This window comes from Taudactylus pleione, unplaced genomic scaffold (assembly GCF_031769625.1).
Source record: "Taudactylus pleione unplaced genomic scaffold, aTauple2 ptg000038l, whole genome shotgun sequence".
Lineage (NCBI taxonomy): Eukaryota > Metazoa > Chordata > Amphibia > Anura > Myobatrachidae > Taudactylus > Taudactylus pleione.
Window position 1 is genome coordinate 1,595,105 of NW_028284440.1, and position 20,646 is coordinate 1,615,750.

Sequence of the window (20,646 nt, forward strand, 5' to 3'; positions counted from 1 at the left end):
CACTTGCTACGGGGCTTGCGCACGCACATTGCGCACGCCGAGTGTGCGCAATGCACAACTATTGACCCGCTTGCGAGCGGGTCTGAATCAGGCCCTTATTTTGCAAAGGTGCACTAAGCGGAGGGATTTGCTTTGTCTGTTGAAATTTAATTTTTTATTTATTTGTATTTTTTATTTGTAATCCCAGGGAAACAAAAAAAACATTCAGTGGACTACAAAATAATTTGCATGGATTACAATCACAGTAGATTTACCATTACCCAAGAGATTACAAATGAAAAACCTTTCCTGAAGATTACAAGAAAAATAAACTTTGGATGGCAAATACAGTAAATAGCACTGCCCATGAATGACAAATGATGAACTTCTCCATGGGATTACTTACATAGAGAAAATCATTTATTTATTTGTATTGCAAAATACATATAAATAAATTGGTGAATGAAGGTTTGGGGAGTATTGTTCTCAATAAAAGGTTATTTAAGAATAATGTGAGTTCATGTCCTATTGACATGTTGCTTAGTTTATCAGTGTAGTAGGCACTTTATCATTATACATATACCGCATGTGAACCAGTTTTAATCTGTTTGCACTTGAGTTTTGTGTTTTAAGTGACTGCAATGCCAGTAAGTACCCTTATAGTTGTAACATTTAGAGGTTCAATCCAATTAACCGCAAAGGGTGCGAATTGCCGTTGCCACAGCATTAAAATGCCAGCCACGGCACCGCATCTCGCATCCCTCACAGCAGTTTTGAGTGGATTCAAGCTGCCTTAAAGTAGTTGGATTTACCCTTTAAACTTATAAACTACTCTGATACTTTGCAGCACTAAGGACTAACAGTTCTGCATAAAACAGTAACATTGCTTCAATAAATATAAAAATTCAACAGTAGTCTTAAATGCCTTGTACTGTAAATTTGATATATGCAGTCACCAAATCAACATTCAAAGTGTCAACAAAAGAGAGTCAACAGTTAGGATGTCGACATAGATAAAAATGTCAACATCATAAATGTCAACACCTGAAAAATATCGACATGGATAGAACATAGACATTTGAAATGTTGACAGAGTCGACCGTATAGATGACATAGGTCAGTGTAGACATATAATTAAATTTATTCAAGAATACAGGGTGATGCATGAAATAGAAATACATACAGTAAAAACAATGTGCTGTAGATTCAAAAAGGATGAGAGGTTGTCAAATACTGGATAATGCAGAAAAACGCTATCTGCCGTGGACATTAGACATATGCAATAGGTGAATGATATATATTTATGTAAATATACTCAATGAAAAATGTTATGGATGTATAAAGACATGAAACATAAAACAAATGTCAGGTCTGGTGGGTTCTGATTACATCAGGAAATGTGACTCCTGTGGTTAAAATAAGCACTTTCGTGCAATGTGCAAATAAATAATTATAATTGTACACTTGGTAAGCAAAAAAGTACAGGATATCATACCTGGTGGGTGATGGTTTCTGTGATCATCCTGTATACCCCTATATCCCATCCCAACTTCATGTCACCTTAAACACCCTCTAACTAATCTCACCTTCCTCCCTTTCACGAGGCATCACATACCAAGAAAAGTAATCTACAAGTGGAAAATAGAACACCAAATCAAATAACGTATATAGACAAATTCTTTAATTCATACAAAATGGCAGTTTTCAAAAAGGAGACATTATACCACGGTAATATGGCTGCCTAAAAGTTTTCAACAACAAGAAAATCTCTCCCAAAATGACGACTCGAGCACTTCCTGCCATCAACAAGAAAATTTTTTTTTTTTTAATCCTCTATAAATAGTGGTACGGCGAACATAACCTCACATTGATATGGTTACCACCATCCACAGCCTTCAATGAAGACACCTACACTGGGAATCAATACATCGCTATCCTGGGCTACACAGAAAGATGCCAGGATTTCTCAAAAAGAAGATATTAAGTACTGATGATGTCACTTCTGCCCAAAACCAGAAGTGGGGCAAGGAGGAAGCTTTAACAAGTGCACCTCATACCCAGAGACTGCTATAAAAGACCCCCAGTAAGCTAAAGCCTCGAAGAAAAGACCCAGTGTCTCGAAACATGTCGGCTAGCTGCACCTGTAATCACTTCCAAGGACTCTGGACTTTTTTCTACAGGATCTGACTTCCGTTTGAATAAAGCGTTAAGGAGACTTGCAGGGCAACCCGGGCACCCTGCAATTCAACACCCGCTGGCTCCCCATCACCCACCGGGTATGATATCCTGTACTTTGTTGCTTACCAAGTGTACAATTACAATTATTTATATGTACATTGCACGAAAGTGCTTGTTTTAACCACAGGAGTCACATTTCCTGATGTAAGCAGAACCCACCAGACCTGATATTTGTTTTAGGTTTCATGCCTTTATCTATCCATAACCTTTTTTATTGAGTATATTTACATAAATATATATCATTCACCTGTTGCATATGTCTAATGTCCACGGCAGATACCGTTTTTCTGCATTATCCAGTATTTGACAACCTCTTCATCCAGCACATGTTTTTACTGTATGCATTTATATTTCATGCATCACCCTGTATTCATGAATAAATTTAATTATTATATGTCTACACTAACCTATGTCATCTATACGGTCGACTCCGTTACAGCATTTATGTTGAGGAGCGCCTAAATATATGGTAATACCTACTTTTAGACAGACAATTCAGACTTCGGTTTTCACTAGGGAAAACCCATTACCATTCATGGCCCACTTACCCTCAACAGGAGCGCCCGGTTTCACCAGCACACCACTAAATATGAAATGTTGACACTCTGAAAATATCGACACTAGCGTTCGGGATTAGGGTCACCTTAAACAGACATTGTCAACAAGTTCCCTGCCAATATTATGACCATGTTGACATTCTCAAGGTGAAAGTCGATATAATACACCGAACCCGTATATTCTAAACGCAATGTATAGGGAGTAGAGGTGTTGTGAAAACTCATTTAAACAGTTGCCTCCAATCTACTGTATATTACAGAAAAGGGGTCAGGAGGAAAAAAAATTTAATCCAGATCAGTCCATAGATCTGTATTCATTTCAAACTATACTGTTACAAGTTAATTACAGAAGATCATGCAAGTATTTAATTAGTCCTACTATTATTTCAACAAACAGGACTATTAATAGGAATAGTGCAGAAAAAAAAAAAAAAAAAACAAATACAAATACCACAAAGGTCAATGATTACATCTTAAAAATACAAAATAAACCGTTTAAACACACAAAATCATTATATTGTTTACATGTTCCACATCAATGGAATAAAAAAGAATAAAAGTAGATTAATCTTGTCATTTCTTTCCCCAAAAGTACTCTTTTCGTCTCTGTGCACGCTCCAGTACTTGAGAGGCCAGAGAGCTAGAAGCTGCTGACCTAGCAGAGATCTGGGAAAGCCGGTCATCTGAAAAAAATAATTGTAGGAGACAATGGTACACAGGCACGGGTAACATTTAGTTGATGCATTTAAGCAACAGGGTGGCATTGTGGTTAGCATTAGTGCCTCGCAGGACTGAGGTCATAAGTTAAATTTTAAAAAAATAGCCGTATTTGTCTAAAGTTTATGTTTTCCCCGTGTTTGTGTACAAACCAAAAAAGCTAAAAGAGATATTATCAGTTAGAAACTTTCTCCAACACTGATGGTTTCCTGTGCAAAAAATAATATAACAAATTAAAAACATCAGTATACCCATTCCCTGCCAAAACGTCAACTAGTCCCTGCATATCGTAGGCTTGGGTTGGTTTAGTCTATAACAGGGAATACACCCAGAGCTGGTGCGGTTATGGAAAGGAGGGGAGGCATTAAAAAAACCTGCATGCTACCTTGCCTGGACATTTTGGGCTAAGGTATATAACATGATTGCACCCTGAGCTTGCCTTTACAATGGCATCGGTATAAAGGAGCACTTGCATACTCCAAAAGAGTATAAAAACTAGACAATTACAAATAAACTTTTCAAAATCCATTCTAGACTACCGTTCTACCTAAAATGATAAAAGTCTGGATTCTCAGGGACACCCCTTCACTGGTTGCCAATCACATATGACATGGGAAAAAAATTGTGATTGGCTAGGCAGTATAGGCAAGTCTCACAGATTGCCAGCTATATAATTTTCTATTGGTCAGTCTTAGGGCCTTATCTTGAGTGACACGCCAAGCGATCGCAAGTGCGGATGGCAGTGCCAGGCAGATCTTATGCTAACGCGAGTAACCTCACAGCTTCAAGCTTATAGTCACATCGCTCACTGCTTTACCATCTGCAACTATCGTCATTAGTTCCAACACATATATTTACTCCAAGCTTAATGCAAAAGATAATAAGAGTTATGTTATAACATACCTTTGTCAACTCTTTTTCTTCGAGGTCCATAGGGTCCACAGGAATTACCTTTGAGTATGAGGTTGGAGTGATCCAGGCACCAAACAGTTACAAGCTTTAGAAATTGCAGCCCTGTGTAGCGCCTGTAATAGATTTTACTATTTCCTATATATAAAATTTTTTGTGTGGTCACTGTGTTTGAAACAGAGATTTCAGCTTTTGTGTAAGCCTGAGAAATAGTCATACAAAGCCATCTAGCAGGAGTCTGTTTGTTAGCTGGCCAGGATCGCTTATGACAGCCATACACCATAAAAAGAGAATTACATTTCCTAAAGGAATTGGTATAATCCACGTACATATGCAGGGTACACACCACATCCAGAGCAGCTTCACCTACAGAGAGGTCTGAAGACTGGGAGGCTGGAATCACTATTTCTTCATTTACATGAAACCGGGATACTACCTTAGGAAGGTAACCCGCCCTGGTACGAAGAACAGCTCTATCCTGGTGAAAGATCAAAAAAAGAGAGTGACAAGAAAGGGCTGCAATATCAGAGACCCTGCGGGCAGAAGAGATAGCAAAAAGAAAAACTGTCTTCGCTGTCAACCATTTGAGGTCTACTGATTTCAGGGGGAGTCTGTAGTGCCCTGAGAACCAAAGACCAACCCCACGGAGCTACCGGAGGAACAAATGTCCTAACATCAGGCAGAGGGGCAATCCTTCACTGAAACCAAACAGAGTGCAGACACCTGAACTCTCAGGGTGGCCAGGCGGAGATCCAGGTCTAACCCAGCCTGGAGAATAGCCAGCACTCGTGAGACCCTAAAAACTTCAGGATCATATTTTCTATGACTACACCATTGAAAATACGAGTGCCAAATTCTGTAATAGATGCAGGCAGAGGAAGGCTTTCGTGTCCTAATCATCGTCTGAATTACAGAGGCAGTAAAACCCTTGGCTTTTAAGATGGGAAATTCAAGGGCCACACCGTCAAAGACAGACAGGGAAGGTCCGGATGCAGGCAGGGACCCTGTGTTAACAGGTCCAGCCTTACAGGAAGAGGCCATGGAGTGTCTATGGAGAGATTCTGAAGGTCGGTGAACCAATGGCATCTGGGCCACGCAGGGGCTACCCCAGAACCTGCAACGCTCAGTGAATAGATGCCCTCTGATTGCGGAGAAATCTGCGAACCCTTAATTGAAGGGCCAAAATGTTGTCTCCTGGCAGAAATATCCTCTATGCCAGAGAATCCAGGAGTGCACCTACTGTAAATGCACCATCTGCTATACTGGAGAAAGAGATGACTTTTTCCAATTTATGGTCCAGCCGTGCCAGTGTAGGAGATGATGTTCTAATACATTTGGAGACTGTGCCAGTATCAGGAGGTCAGCCAAGTATGGCAGTATTCTGACTCCCTGATGCCTGAGGTAGGCCATCATTACTGCCATTATTATGGTAAAGGCCTGTGGGGCCGTTGACAAACCAAAACGCAGTGCCTGAAATTGGAAATGTTGCTGCAGAACAGGAAACCGCAGAAACCTTTGGTGGGAAGGCGTAATTGGCACATACAGACGCATCCTGAATGTCCAAGGACACCATAAAATCCCCCGGTTCCATTGCCAGAACAATGGACCGAAGAGTTTCCATACAGAAATTGGGCACCCGGATAAGTCTTTTGAGGCCTTTCAGATTCAGAATAGGCCGGTGGGACCCATTGGGCTTCTGGATCAAAAATAGATTGGAATAATAACCCTTTCTTTGCTGATCCAATGGAACTGGGATTATCACCCCTGAACCCAGTGGGGAACGAATGGCCTGCTGGAGGCCTAAGGCCTTGGTAGACTCCCTTTGTGGGGGACCCTTCCAGAAAGTCAGGGCGTACCCTTCAGAGACCACTTCTCAGACCCAGGCATCTGTTGTTATCTGATGCCAGGTATCCGAAAACGGACATCGGCCTCCCACCCTGGGATTCCTCAGGAGGCACGACCCCCATCAGCCTGAGGGTTTGTCGTCTGACTTGGAAGCCACACGTCTGATCGCCCAAGATCTCAGTTTGCAGTCTCCTACGAGAACTGGATTGTCTAAAGAAAGACTGTCCTTTTCTCTTTTCCTTGCAGACGAAAGGCTTGAAATGATGACTGCCTAGGGGTAGTCGTCAAAGGCAGACCAGCCACTTTAGAAGCTGCCAGAGTAGCCACAATCTTATCCAATTCTGTGCCAAACAGTATGCCTCCAGCCAACGGCAGGGATTCCAGAGCCTTCTTGGAACCTGCATCTGCTTTCCAGGCCCTTAACCATAGGACTCCGCTAGCAAGAACTGAGGTAGCTGATGCCTTAGAAGATAAAATGCCGGTGTCTAATGCCACCTTAAGGGAGGATGTAGATGGCATGGGCAATGTGGCACTCTTAACCAGAAGTGCCACATGAGCATCCACAGTAGGCAGAATTTAGCACATTCGTCAGGTGGGAGGGGATATAAAGCTGTAACCTTCTTTGTAACATGGAATCATCTATTAGGAGAACTCCATGCTTCCCCCATAAGTTAAGTGAATTGCTCATATTTAGGAAACTCAGCCTTAACCACCTTCTGGCGTTTAAACACCGGAAATTTCACTATCTATGTTTAAAATAGCTTTGACCATCCTAATCAAAGAGGGAACATCCACTGCTGCCAGATGGTCCTCCTCTCCTGAGAGGAGCCCTGCACCTCTTCAAATTCATCTGAAGATACATCAGAATCTACAGGCTGGATGGACTGATAAGAAGCCGACCACCTACTGGTTTTAGGTACTACCGGCCTGCCTGCTTGCAGCATTTGCTGAATGCAGTATTAGACAGAGCCATAATCTGGCTTGAGTGGGCATAAATATCCATAGGAGGCATAAACATAGCCGGTTGTAGCTGCTGAGGGTACCCCATAGTAGTGGGCGGCGTGGGTGTAGATAACAGTTCACAACCTGCGCCATAACCTGAGAAAATGAAGCCCAGGGTGGATCCTGCCCAGGAGCTGGTAGGCTGGAATGATGTGGTGGCTCCTTATAACAGCGACCACACAATCCATCCTGTATGAAAGACAAGCCCACCTGACAGGCCATACATGAAACCAGCACAGGGGCATAGCCTCCTGCTTCTCCTTATCTTTAGACATAAAGGTAATGTTATGCAATGCAATACAATGTGACAGTGTTCACCCTCAAAACAACCCACATACCTGTAGCAGAGGGTCATGAGTAGAAATAGCAGTGATAGTTATAACTGAGTTATTCAGGAATAAAACAGGCAGCATAACACAGCAGAACTTACATAAGTCACATACAATGCAATAATAAATTATATATACAGTGTATGTATGTATGTATGTATGTATATATATATATATATATATATATATATATATATATAACCAGTCAAAAGTTTGGATACACCTTCTCATTCAGTGGTTTTTGTCTATTTAAATTATTTTCAACATAGTAGATTAATACTGAAGGCATCAAAACAATGAAAGAACACATATGGAATTATGTTGTAAACAAAAAAGTGTGGAATCTATGGAATTACTTGCCTTCTTAATGTGTTGAGACCATCAGTTGTGTTGTGCAGAGGTAGGGTTAGTACACAGTGGACACCACTATTTGACTACTGTTGTAATCCATATTATGGCACCAACCGCTCAACTCAGTAAAGAGAAACGACAGTCCATTATTATTTTAAGACATGAAGGTCAGTCGATAAGGAAAATTTCAAGAACTTTGAATGTATCCTCAAGTGCAGTTGCAAAAACCATCAAACACTATGATGAAACTGGCTCTCATGAGGAACTCCCCAGGAAAGGAAGACCAAGAGTTACCTCTGCTGCAGAGGATAAGTTCATTAGAGTTACCAGCCTCGGAAACCGCTACTTAACAGCACCTCAGATTAGAGACCACATAAAATCTTCACAGAGTTCAAGTAGCAGACAAACCTCAACATCAACTGTTCAGAGGAGACTGCATGAATCTGGCCTTCATGATCGTATTGCTGCGAAGAAGCCACTACTGAAGATGAACAACAAGAAGAAGAGAATTGCTTGGGCCAAGAAACACAAGGAATGGACATTAGATCAGTGGAGATCTGTACTTTGGTCCGATGAGCCCAAATTTGACATTTTTGGTTCCAACCGCCGGGTCTTTGTGAGACGCAGAGAAGGTTAGCGGATGGTTTCTGCATGTGTGGTTCCCACTGTGAAGCATGGAGGAGGAGGTGTGATGGTGTGGGGGTGCTTTGCCAGTGACACTGTTGGTGATTTATTCAAAACTCAAGGCACATTTAAAAAGCATGGCTAACACAGCATTCTGCAACACCATGCCATCCCATCTGGTCTGTGTTTACTGGGACCATCATTTGATTTTCAACAAGACAATGCCCGCAAACACACCTCCAGGCTATGTAAGGGCTACTTGACCAAGAAGGAAAGTGATGGAGTGCTACATCAGATGACCTGACCTCCACAATCACCCGACCTAAAGCCAAGTGAGCTGGTTTGGGATGAGTTGGACCACAGAGTGAAGGTAAGCAGCAAACAAGTGCTCAGTACCTCTGGGAACTTCTTCAAGACTGTTGGAAAAACATTCCAGGAGACTACCTCATGAAGCTGATTGAGAGAATGCCAAGAGTGTGCAAAGCTGTCATCCAAGCAAAAGGGGGCTACTTTGAGGAATCTAAAATATAAAACATATTTTGATTTGTTTAACACTTTTTTGTTTACAACATAATCCCATATGTGTTCTTTCATAGTTTTGATGTCTTCAGTATTAATCTACTATGTTGAAAATAATTTAAATACACAAAAACCATTGAATACTGTATAATATGAAATTCTGTCAATGCCCCAATATTTATGCACCTGACTGTATATATATTTTGGCATCTATTCACCACCACAATGGCTTTGAAATAAAACAAACAAGATGTGATTTAACTGCAGACTTTCAGATTTAATTTGAGGGTAATTACATCCAAATCAGGTGAACGGTATAGGAATTACAACAGTTTCTATATGTGCTTCCCACTTTTTAAGGAGCCAAAAGTAATGGGACTATCAACTCAAAAGCTATTTCATGGACAGGTGTGGGCTATTCCCTCATTATTTCTTTATCAATTAAGCAGGTAAAATGTCTGGAGTTGATTCTAGGTGTGACATTTGCATTTGGAATCAGTTGCTGTCGACTCTCAATATGAGATCCAAAGAGCTGTCACTATCAGTGAAGCAAGCCATCATTAGGCTGAAAAATCAAAACAAACCCATCAGAGAGATAGCAAAAACATTAGGTGTGGCCAAATCAACTGTTTGGAACATTCTTAAAAAGAAAGAACGCACCGGAGAGCTCAGCAACACCAAAAGACCCGGAAGACCACGGAAAACAACTGTGGTGGATGACAGAAGAATTATTTCCCTGGTGAAGAAAAACCCCTTCACAACAGTTGGCCAAATCAAGAACACTCTCCAGGAGGTAGGTGTATATGTATCAAAGTCAACAATCAAGAGAAGACTTCACAAGAGTGAATATAGAGGGTTCACCACAAGATGTAAACCATTGGTGAGCCACAAAAACAGGAAGACCAGATTAGAGTTTGCCAAACAACATCTAAAAAAGCCATTACAGTTCTGGAACAACATCCTATGGACAGATGAGACAAAGATAAACTTGTACCAGAGTGATGGGAAGAGAAGAATATGGAGAAGGAAAGGAACTGCTCATGATCTAAAACATACCACCTCATCAGTGAAGCATGGTGGCGGTAGTGTCATGGTGTGGGCATGTATGGCTGCCAATGGAACTGGTTCCCTTGTATTTATTGATGACATGACTGCTGACAAAAGCAGCAGAATGAATTCAGAAGTGTTTCGGGCAATATTATATGGTCATATTCAGTCAAATGCTTCAGAACTCATTGGACGGCGCTTCACAGTGCAGATGGACAATTACCCGAAGCATACTGCAAAAGCAACCAAAGAGTTTTTTTAAGGCTAAAAAGTGGACTGTTATGCAATGGCCAAGTCAATCCCCTGACCTGAATCCGATTGAGCATGCATTTCACTTGATGAAGACAAAACTGAAGGGAAAATGCCCCAAGAACAAGCAGGAACTGAAGACATTTGCAGTAGAGGCCTGGCAGAGCATCACCAGGGATGAAACCCAGCATCTGGTGATGTCTATGCGTTCCAGACTTCTGGCTGTAATTGCCTGCAAAGGATTTGCAACAAAGTATTAAAAAGTGAAAGTTAGATTTAGGATTGTTTAGTTTGTCCCATTACTTTTGGCCCCTTAAAAAGTGGGAGACACATATAGAAACTGTTGTAATTCCTACACCGTTCACCTGATTTGGATGTAATTACCCTCAAATTAAATCTGAAAGTCTGCAGTTAAAGCACATCTTGTTTGTTCCATTTCAAAGCCATTGTGGTGGTGAATAGAGGCCAAAATATGAAAATTCTGTCAATGTCCCAATATTTATGCACCTGACACATATATATATATATTACACACACATACATACATGCAATAGGCTCTTAGTCAACTACGAAAAGCACAAAAACTTAGTAGGATATTGAGCTCTGTATAACCTAGCCACCAAAGGACAGGTATACAGGGAGACTGACCAAACCTCATCAGGTTTGCAGTTAAAGAAGAGCACCTGGAAGTGGTCTCTGGGCATCTCATATACCAGGGAGGAGCAACCCAGACGCGGGAAACCTAGTCTCTGGATCAGTGTCTGGGCTGGCAGAGGGGCTGCTGGGGAAAGCCTACCTCCCCTAGGCTGTATCAATCCACCGGATGCACTGACTTTTTACATGGCCGCCGCCACTGTCCCCAGCGCCAGAATTATATGCACCGGTGGTGTAGTGGGAGAAGCAGTAGTCCCTGGTTCCACACTACAAGCGGGAAACCACCTTACCTGTATCCCCATGTCTTCCTTCCGGCTGCCGTACCGGGCCCAGCATCTAGTGAAACTCCGCTGACGCCCGCTGAAATCACCAGTTCCCTCACTGGTGTTGCGGCACCGGCGGAAGTAGACGGAGCAGCAGCACGGCGCACATCCGGATGCCTAATACTGCTTACTCATTTGAAAAATAAAAAAAACAAAGCTTGGGACTGCCCGAGCAGTCTATAGGTGCACTGATCCTGCGCACCAAACAAAAAACTAAGTGCCTGTAGCCAGGGGCGGGTATATATGGAGGAGGACCCAGTGCATCCTGGGAGCTAAAGCTTGTAACGGTTTGGTGCCTGGATCACTCCAACCACATACCCCAAGGTAATTCCTGTGGACCTTATGGTATCCGAAGAAGAAACAAGCTTACCTTCAACATCTCATGTCGCATCATGGCATTGCCGTTTGGCTACACACCACAATGCTCCCACAGCTCTCTTGTGTACATCTGTACCAACCACACACAGAGCCTCGATCAAGGTGCATACCCAGAGTGCGGCACATGCGCAGTATGTTACAGATGACTACATGTTTCTGTGTTTGGAATTGCGTGCGACTCAAAATCAGGCCCAAAGTGGGTGGATGGGTTGTTATTAAATGGGGATTTTTTGCTGAGGTGGGCAGGTGGGGTCCACAAACCTTGACACGTCAAGAAATTTTAGTGGTGACTGAGTATTTCGGTTATACTTTTGGAATAATAGCAGGGGCCTTAGGAATATACTGGAAGCATTGGGGTGGCAATCTTGCTACTACAATGGTTCAATCTTGTGATTTATCCCAGCCCCCACACCTCAGAGGCATTTTGATCATGGAGCTAATAGCCACTAGGGAAAAGGGGAAAAACAATGTGCACACTGTAGTATCATAGGGAGAACCCATGCGCATGGTCCCCCTGTTATAGTAAAATCCAGAGTGCTGGAGAAGGCTCAGAATGTGGGGCCAGGTTTATTAAATAGGCCATTTCCACATATTTCTAACCCTGTCTTATGGGACAGTTAAATATTGTTTGGGAAACAGTTGAAAGAAGCTAAATACATTATCTGGATAGCAGCATAAAAGGGAAATTAAAAAGAAAATAAATAAATAACAAATATATACACACTCTTCCCCCTCTAAAATAAAACAACCCTAACCTCCTAAGAACCTACCTTAACCCCCGACACCTAACCAACCCCTAACCAGTGATGCCCTAAATGAGCAGACTAGATTTGCCAAATGGTTCTTATCTGCTGCCAAATTCTGTTTCTATGTTTACATTAGCAGCATAAAACGAAAAATTTAAAAAATATACACTTTACCCCTCTAAAATACCATTCAAAATTATGTTTCTATGTTTACATTAGCAGCATAAAAACTTTAAAAAAAAAAAAAATGTTATACACTCTAGCCCTCTAAAATACCATTCAAATTTGTTGTTGCTATTTGAAATAAAGTTTAGACCTGCTATTTATCTAAACCATAATCTACTTGTTATTTTGATGTGTCCTTGCTTATATTTAGAATATCCCACACAAATGTCAGTGTACATCATAAACCATACCTTCAGTGCTACTGTTATCATCAAAGTCTGCATTGTAATAGCAGGGGCTGTTAAAGTTTCCTGAAAGTAAAGAAGAATTGAAGATATTAATATTACCAGTACAAGTCTACTATAATTTATCACACTATAAAAGATGCACAACTGATGACACTGGTATAATGCAGTTTTTGCATATCCAATTGCAGGATATATGAAACAAAGGGTGAAAGGCTCTTTAGAAAACAAACAGATGAAAAGGCTGCTTTACTGAATATATTAATGAGGTTGAAGCAGCAAAAATATCCATTCATGCATGGAGTCTGTTTATCAAGAATTGTGGTGGAACTTATAAAACAATGATACCTGTTCTGTTCAGGGACACCAAAAGGGGAGAGAGCAGGTACCAATTACCCAGGCCCATGCCTCTTGGATTTGACCACACCCCTTTTTATACCTCGGCCCCGCTGCTGTCTCAACGGCCCTAGTTTTGTTAACTAAATTTTATTTTCTGGGAGGGAGGTAAATATATGTAAATTAAAATAAAAAACTACACAAACAAAAACATATATAGCACAATAGCAATAGCAAATGGTGTCAGCAGAAAGTGCCAGCATTTCAGATGTCTGAACAGTTTCTCCATGTGGCTAGTATTCAGCCCACTCCCGATTCTATCGAAGTAAAAAAAAGATGCAACTACTAACTGTAGAAATACTACCAAATGAAAACAAGTGAATTATAAAGCTCACTAAAACTATAACAACAAAATCTCAATACTAACAGTGCTTCAAACTAATTAAAATAAACAATACTAAAAACAAACTAAATAACTTTCAAGTATCCTCCCTAACACGTTGTATTCTATTGTCTGCTTCTCTTGCAAAGACTGTAAGATGTCTTTTAGGAGGCTAGAGTGAAACAGTATTGGGATCCAGCCAATTCCGAATAGGAATAGAAAAATGTTGTCGCCACTTGAAGCAAAGGAAAATGTAGGTAATACATTCATATCTAGTTAGCCTTAACAGGATTTTTTAATGTTACCGTTATGCTGAAACTCCGGATCTCGAAGGGATCCATGTATTCGACACGAACCCCACTGCTGAGATACTGGTGGAGAAGGTTTCTCTACGGGTCTACTGACATGATGTGAGATAGTTGCTGGTGTAGGTTTATTAGAAATAAGTGATTTTGGCCATGGATCCTCCCTCAATGGCAATGGATCTACAGTCATCAGACCAGCAACTGGAGGAGATTGTACAGATGGCTCTTTATCCTGGGAAGTTTTGAAAATTGTGAAATATAGCCAAATTGCAGTAATTATTAGATAATTAATTTGCTGACCTACTAAAGCTATGTTCCCATAAATATAATGTATAGAATATGTGAGCAATGTTAACACTGTAGACTATACAGAGCATATAAGATTATACTGATACTCACCAAGGTGGTCCATGATCATATAGGCTAAGTGCCTTTACTGTTTATAGAACTACAAGGTAATGTAATATTCAACTTAATTTACAGCACAATTTAATCTTTATCAAATATTATACACCCTGTCCACTGCATCATGTATTAAGGACCTCATTCTGACTTGGACGAGAAGTTTTTATTTTTCCTGCAACCTGGGCTTTGTTAAATGTTTATTCAATAAGGTATGTAGAGGTCATGTTGATGCAAAGTACAGTAAGAGAGTGTCAAGGTGAAATGCATCCCAAGATAGCCACCTAACAGGAGCAAATGTGCCTGTGTAGAGGGGAATGAGTGACATGTAATCGACCACTGGTGTAAATTGCAAGCTGTTGATGATGATGGCTGCTGGCTGTGACTAATTTGCTAATCCCATCTAAAACAAACCCACTTATGCAAATATAGTATAACTGCTGTGGCTGCAATCTAATAGCAGGATTACAGTGCAATACCAGTTAGGGCCGGTTTTACCTTTAGGCAGCTGTCTAGGGCAAGGGGATCTGGAAGGGGGTGTACCACTGAGTCACAGCTGTGAGTTATTGATGGTGGTGACTTTTGTCTAGGATGCTGATAAACCTTGCACCGGCCCAGATACCAGTCCACCCTCCCATGGCCCCCAATCTGTAGCAATTCCTCATTTGGGGAACCACTGTACATGCACCGGCCCTTGCATATGCTCAGAAGAATGGGGAACTTGGAAAAGTGGACCGGTATCACCCTTTATTGCTGTGTGCTGCCCCTGCCACACTCTATGCTCCAGTTGTTGTGGAACTAAAAGACACAGCAAACCTTGATGACCAGAGGCTGGTAATGTTGCCATAACTTGCAGTTCCACTGCAGGTGGAGAAATAAATGTTATCCAAGCCTGCTCTACACTGTACAGAAAACTGTGGCTCACAGCTCTCCTTCTTACATAGTTCTCTCCTAAGGACACATAACCATAATGTCAGAACATGCAGACTGTAAGGTCATTTTGCATGGAAATTTATATATGCATAGTACAGGGTGTTTCACTCGCTATTGGACCCAAGCTGCTCCATACATTGTCTTTAGCATGCCTTTATCGACTCAGTTTTCCAGTATGTCTGGACATTAAATACGCGTTGTTCAGCTGTGTACCAGTTCATATCTGCACGTACCACACAGACACGATGAATGTGGACGCCACTGTACTCAACACCACTGTCAGCAGCAGGAATACCTACTGACTAGCAGGGCAACCACACCAACAGCCACCCTCACTGGCATCCTCACTGGCAGTTGGTGTGGCTCCTCCATTTGAAATTTGCACTGTGCTGCTGCCTAGGGTGGAGAACGGCTGGCCTTCACTTCACACATGCGGGAACAGCTGGTCTGGATGCTAATGGTGAACACTTTCAACACTTGCTATGACTTCCTCATGTTTCTCATAGACCAAGGTTATGTCTGTGTCACATTTAACTAAATTACATCAATTACTTTAAAAGTTAGTAGTAAAACTTTGGGGCCATTAGCGAGTGAGACACCCTATAATAGCCAATATGCATTACAAATTGTAGTAGTGATGTAAAATATATAATCGTTGAGTAGTAGCCTCCTCTCATAATAATTTAAAATATCAATAATAAACAGTAAAATTATTACTTCAACATTTGCAATGCTGTGATAGCAAATATAAAGGACATACCTTGCTGTAGATTTTAATTATATTAGAATTCTAAATGGTCAAATTGTTTATTTGATCTTTAATACACTTCTAATTTACAGAAGTGATATAAATTCCTAGAAATTATATTTGAATAATACTATGAATCAATAACAATACTGAAGTTGTAAAGTATTTCAATGTAAAAGGCCAATTGACTATGGTTCAGTTCACATTTGTCACTTCTATAAAAGTGTCTAGAATTATTATAATAAAGATCCACATAGACCGAAATCAATTGAAAAAAATCAAATGGATAAGGATTATTACATACAGTGGCTAGAAAATGGTTACACACCCTTACTGAAATAGTAGGTTTTAACTATGTGAAAACAAAGTATTGGCTGCGCCCACATAAACTTAAATAGAATGTCTTTCAAGGCTCTTAAAGTAGCAATCAAATTTTACATACATAGTAATACAAGACTTATTCAAAGATCATAAATAATCTGGCAGTCCTGTAAAGAAAGGCTTTATCATCGCAATAAGTTCAAGTCTCCACAATATTTGTATAATACGAAATAATCACATTTTACTTTTCACAGTAAAATACTTTTTACATACCTTTTTCATCTTTCGTTCAATTAAATATTTGGAGACAGAATTGCTGTCTTTTTTAGAGGAACCGTTATGTTTATGTTCTGCTAGGTGCTGATGGTTAGTTGGGGAAACTAAAAGAGCACCACCTGAGGAGTAGAGTGTTATATATTATATTAGCAGTGCAATATTACAGAATAAGAGGGTTTTCACAGGTGGTGTACAGGTAGGACCAGAGATACTGAAGCTGGGTATCAGGTTAACAGGTAAAATAATTGGACAATTAATGTAAAATACAGCATTACTTCAATACTGAAGTATTTCTGTACACAGGCAAGCCTAGATCAGACATAATGAAGCTAGATAAAAACAAGTAATTTATTGTTAGATAGGCTTTGAAAAAATTACTAAAAGGCACAAGTTATTATTTTAGTTCTGCAAGGTCATTATATTTATTACAATTATCATCACACTTCCTAGCATTTAGGAAACATAAATTTTTTGAATAGTACACATTTCAAAGTCACACTAAATTTAGATTTAATTTTTTTGTTAACCCAGATGAAGTACTCGGACAACAAGTACTGGCACAAATATACTGCATACTCCTGTATTAAAAAGGAGACTGAACGAAAAACCAAGGATTTGCGTCAAGATGGGAAGACTAATCCAATTAATCACACATCGGTGCATGTAAGTTAGTGCAATTAGATCTATTTGGTTACCTTGTGCATACATACAGTATGTACTGTATTTGGAAGTGCTCTGCATGACAGTGTGTGGGATTGTGGTCTCATAGATATGCACATGGCGGAATGAGTGAAAACATTACTTCAAATATTTTGCCCGGTATTCACTTTAGGACCAACACCTTAGTGAAACTGAAAAATATTTCTCCTGAAATAGTGCTAGTTAGAGTCTGTTATATGCCTTAATTCATGAGATGAAGGAAAGTATAGCAGGAAAATAAGAGCATGATAGCATAGCAAACAGAAGCACAGCATTAACGCTGTGGGGCCGTGGATTTTCAGCTTTGTAGTTAATACTTTATGTGTATATGTGGTGTCATCAGGAGGTGGATACTTAGTTTATTTAAGAAGAAAAAAATACATTATATGTCTATATGTTATGTCTCCCTGTCAAACAAATCTGTATTGAAGTCTGTTTTAAAGAAACCATTTTGGAGAATAAATGGATGCAGTGCCACATTAAAAGATACACATTTTTATTATTTCATTGTAAATTATTATCCGATTCAAAGACCACAGTTTAATGCAAAGTTGGTGCAAAGATATTTTCATCTAACCATTTACAAATCAGTGCAAAGGGATAATTTTTTAACCACTTTGTAGAGATGAGCAGTTCAGTACTACAGTACTCAGTTATATTATTGGCAATCTGGCTCCCACGTGTTTTGGGTAGCCGATGAGATAAATCTGAACTTGCGCTAATTTGGCAAAAAGAACAGAGTAGAACCGAACCGCTCATCTCTACCACGTTGTATATTTTAACAACATTTTTCAGTAAAACAGAGATATAGTGACAAAGATAAGTTGCAGAAAGTCATGAAAACCTGTGGCGCTTTTAGTAGACAAAGATCCTGATTCAGAGACGGACAGTAATGCAATCGCAACTGCAGTTCTCACGGATCGCAGTTGCTAAAATATGCGAATGCCTTCCAAAAAATTGCCGAGTTTAGGGACACCCACTGTTGTCTTTCTCATATCTGTCCGATGACGTGCAATACCGTAAACATTGGTACCATCGAAGCACATCGGGCTGCCATGCAGCATGTAAGTCAAGTCTGACCTGCCTCAAACACTGCGGCTCTGCTGACACGCTGAGCGCTCTCATGCTGCGCAAGAGAAAGCAAGGGCTAATTTATACACATCCATGAAACGGCGTTTAAATGGTCCGACACGCTTGCGCTTTACCTCATAAAAGCAAATTCCCCCACTTTATCTTTATTCTATCACGGTTGAACTTCTCTGTTCACTGCTTTTAGCACACAGGGGAGCAGCAGAAACAGGGGATTCTCCCGATAATCCTGAGTCTTTACCTCTACTAGTTATTTCAGATGTACTACTTATTAATTGTAGTCCTTGTGACTCAAAACACAAGAGTATAAGCTCCTCCATTTTTATTGCTGGATGATCATATGGTGCTATACCCAGACTATATGATTTGCTGAAGTGCTAATTAACCATCATTGGGGGGGGGGGATTCAATTCCACGTGATGTTGAATAGCCGTGGGAGGGAGTTCCCGTAACTATTCAATACACCGCGCTGTTTGGGTGCACTAAGTATTTCTTCTCGCACCCCCCTGGTGATGCGAGGAGAAATCCGATCTAAGTGCTCGCTCCCGGCGCTATTTAATTTGCGTTGAATTGAATCGCTCCCCTTGTGAGCTGTTTGAGTTTACTGTTTCACAGAAATAACATCTGGTAAAGTTTAAATTTTTTGCAAACGTTTGATTACTTATAGCACATGCTTTTAAATTGTCAGATAAAAAAAATATCTGCTTCTTAACCACCTACAAACTAATTATGTATGCAAATGCTATTGGAGATGTCTACCCTATTGAGGAGGTACATCTGTTCTAATATAAACATTGCTACAATATGTATCACAGGAAATGTTCATGTGTGCCACTAACAATATTTTGAATAAAACAGCCATATACAGCCATTATTGCATATTATATAGCATAGAGACCACGTCCTGTTTCCACATACGTGTGTCTTGTTACATTAAAATTAAATAAGACAGTCCCCTGTCCAGTTGCAAAGTGTGGATTGTTTTAATCCTACCATTAAAAACTACAAAAATATTTAGCTTATTCTTTACAATAAGAATACCTGAGTATTCTAGTAATGCTTTTAAACAATACATTAAAAGTTCTATTTTAATAATTCTATTTTGATTTTCTTAAGAATGCCCAACAAATGAGTCCTTTCTTTACCTTTCTAATGGTTTCAGTATACAATAATAGAAAAGAGTAGGGCTTGACCTAGTAGCCAGGTTGGTTCTACTAATGAAAGCATGCAGTCTACAATCCTTACCTGTGGCTGGAGTAGTTAGATCATGATGTGTCCTATGTGCTAAGCCATATGTTTTTAGTTTTGGAGTAGGAAGTCTTCCTTCAACTTCAGAAGATAAGGAGGTACATTCAGACTGATCCTCTGGAGGATTTAATTCAATTTCATATGGTCTATAATAAGGATACAAAAGGTTGAAAATATTATTTGCATTTATTATTTTAAACACTGAGAATAAGCCATGCTAACGTCATAAAAAAGGTCAGTGAGGTGCTTCTATTTTACAGCTTCTCATACAAGCAGGTCTATCACCTCTGGTAGAAAGACTCTGGGCCTGATTCAGAGCCGCTCGCAAGCGGCCGCTCGTTCGTTCCGAGCGATGTTCGCACATCTGCGCATGCGTATGGGTTGTAATGCGCATGCGCCAAACAAGTCAGTGCGGTTGGAAATCGTGTGCTTGCAAAATAGCGAATGGCTGCTAATATGAGTGACAGGATGAGGCGTTTGTGGGTGGTAACAGGGGAAGGTGCTTGAAAACGGGGAGTGGAGATACAAACGCAGGCGTGCCAAGCGGTCAAAAAGGACGTTTAATGGGAGTGCATAATTAACAAAGCAGCGTCATCGACCACGTCAGTTGGTTGGCTTTTAGCCTGAACTGCTCGCATGATTGCGGTAGGAAAATGCTACCACAAGAATAGCGAGCAGTTCATACGCCGTTCGATGTACTCGATTAATCTAATAAATAGCGGAGATGACGTATGATGCAAGCGGCCAGGGGGCGTTTTTTCATAATAGCGAACGCATGTTTCGTTCGCTCGTTCAGACATAGATGCGTCAACAGAGCGCAAAGAGGGAGCGCTTAATTTAAATATCCGGCCCCTTTTTCAGAACGACCGTCCTCTAATAGCATCCGGCTCTGAATCAGGCCCTCTGTCTATAAAAACATTCATAATAGGGCTCTTTATAATGCTCTTTTCATTCAACTTAACAGTAATAAAGAAATGCATGAATCTGCTGTACACTGGAATCAGATGCTAGAAGACAACTTTGGACTCAA

General features: G+C 40.4%; 1 protein-coding gene across 2 annotated transcripts in view; it reads right to left on the reverse strand.

Annotated features, from left to right (window-relative positions):
- Window positions 1-2,629: 2,629 nt before the first annotated feature.
- The window catches only part of SAXO6 (stabilizer of axonemal microtubules 6), a 67,035-nt gene continuing 49,018 nt past the window's right edge, over window positions 2,630-20,646 (reverse strand). For both annotated transcript variants that reach the window (XM_088452456.1, XM_088452455.1), the window contains 5 exons: window positions 19,614-19,762; window positions 16,578-16,699; window positions 13,901-14,132; window positions 12,884-12,943; window positions 2,630-3,457 (listed from right to left, as the gene is read on the reverse strand). In XM_088452456.1, the coding sequence (XP_088308582.1) occupies window positions 3,348-3,457; window positions 12,884-12,943; window positions 13,901-14,132; window positions 16,578-16,699; window positions 19,614-19,762 (673 nt within the window). In that variant the 3' untranslated portion in view covers window positions 2,630-3,347. The remainder of the gene's footprint in view (window positions 3,458-12,883; window positions 12,944-13,900; window positions 14,133-16,577; window positions 16,700-19,613; window positions 19,763-20,646) is intronic.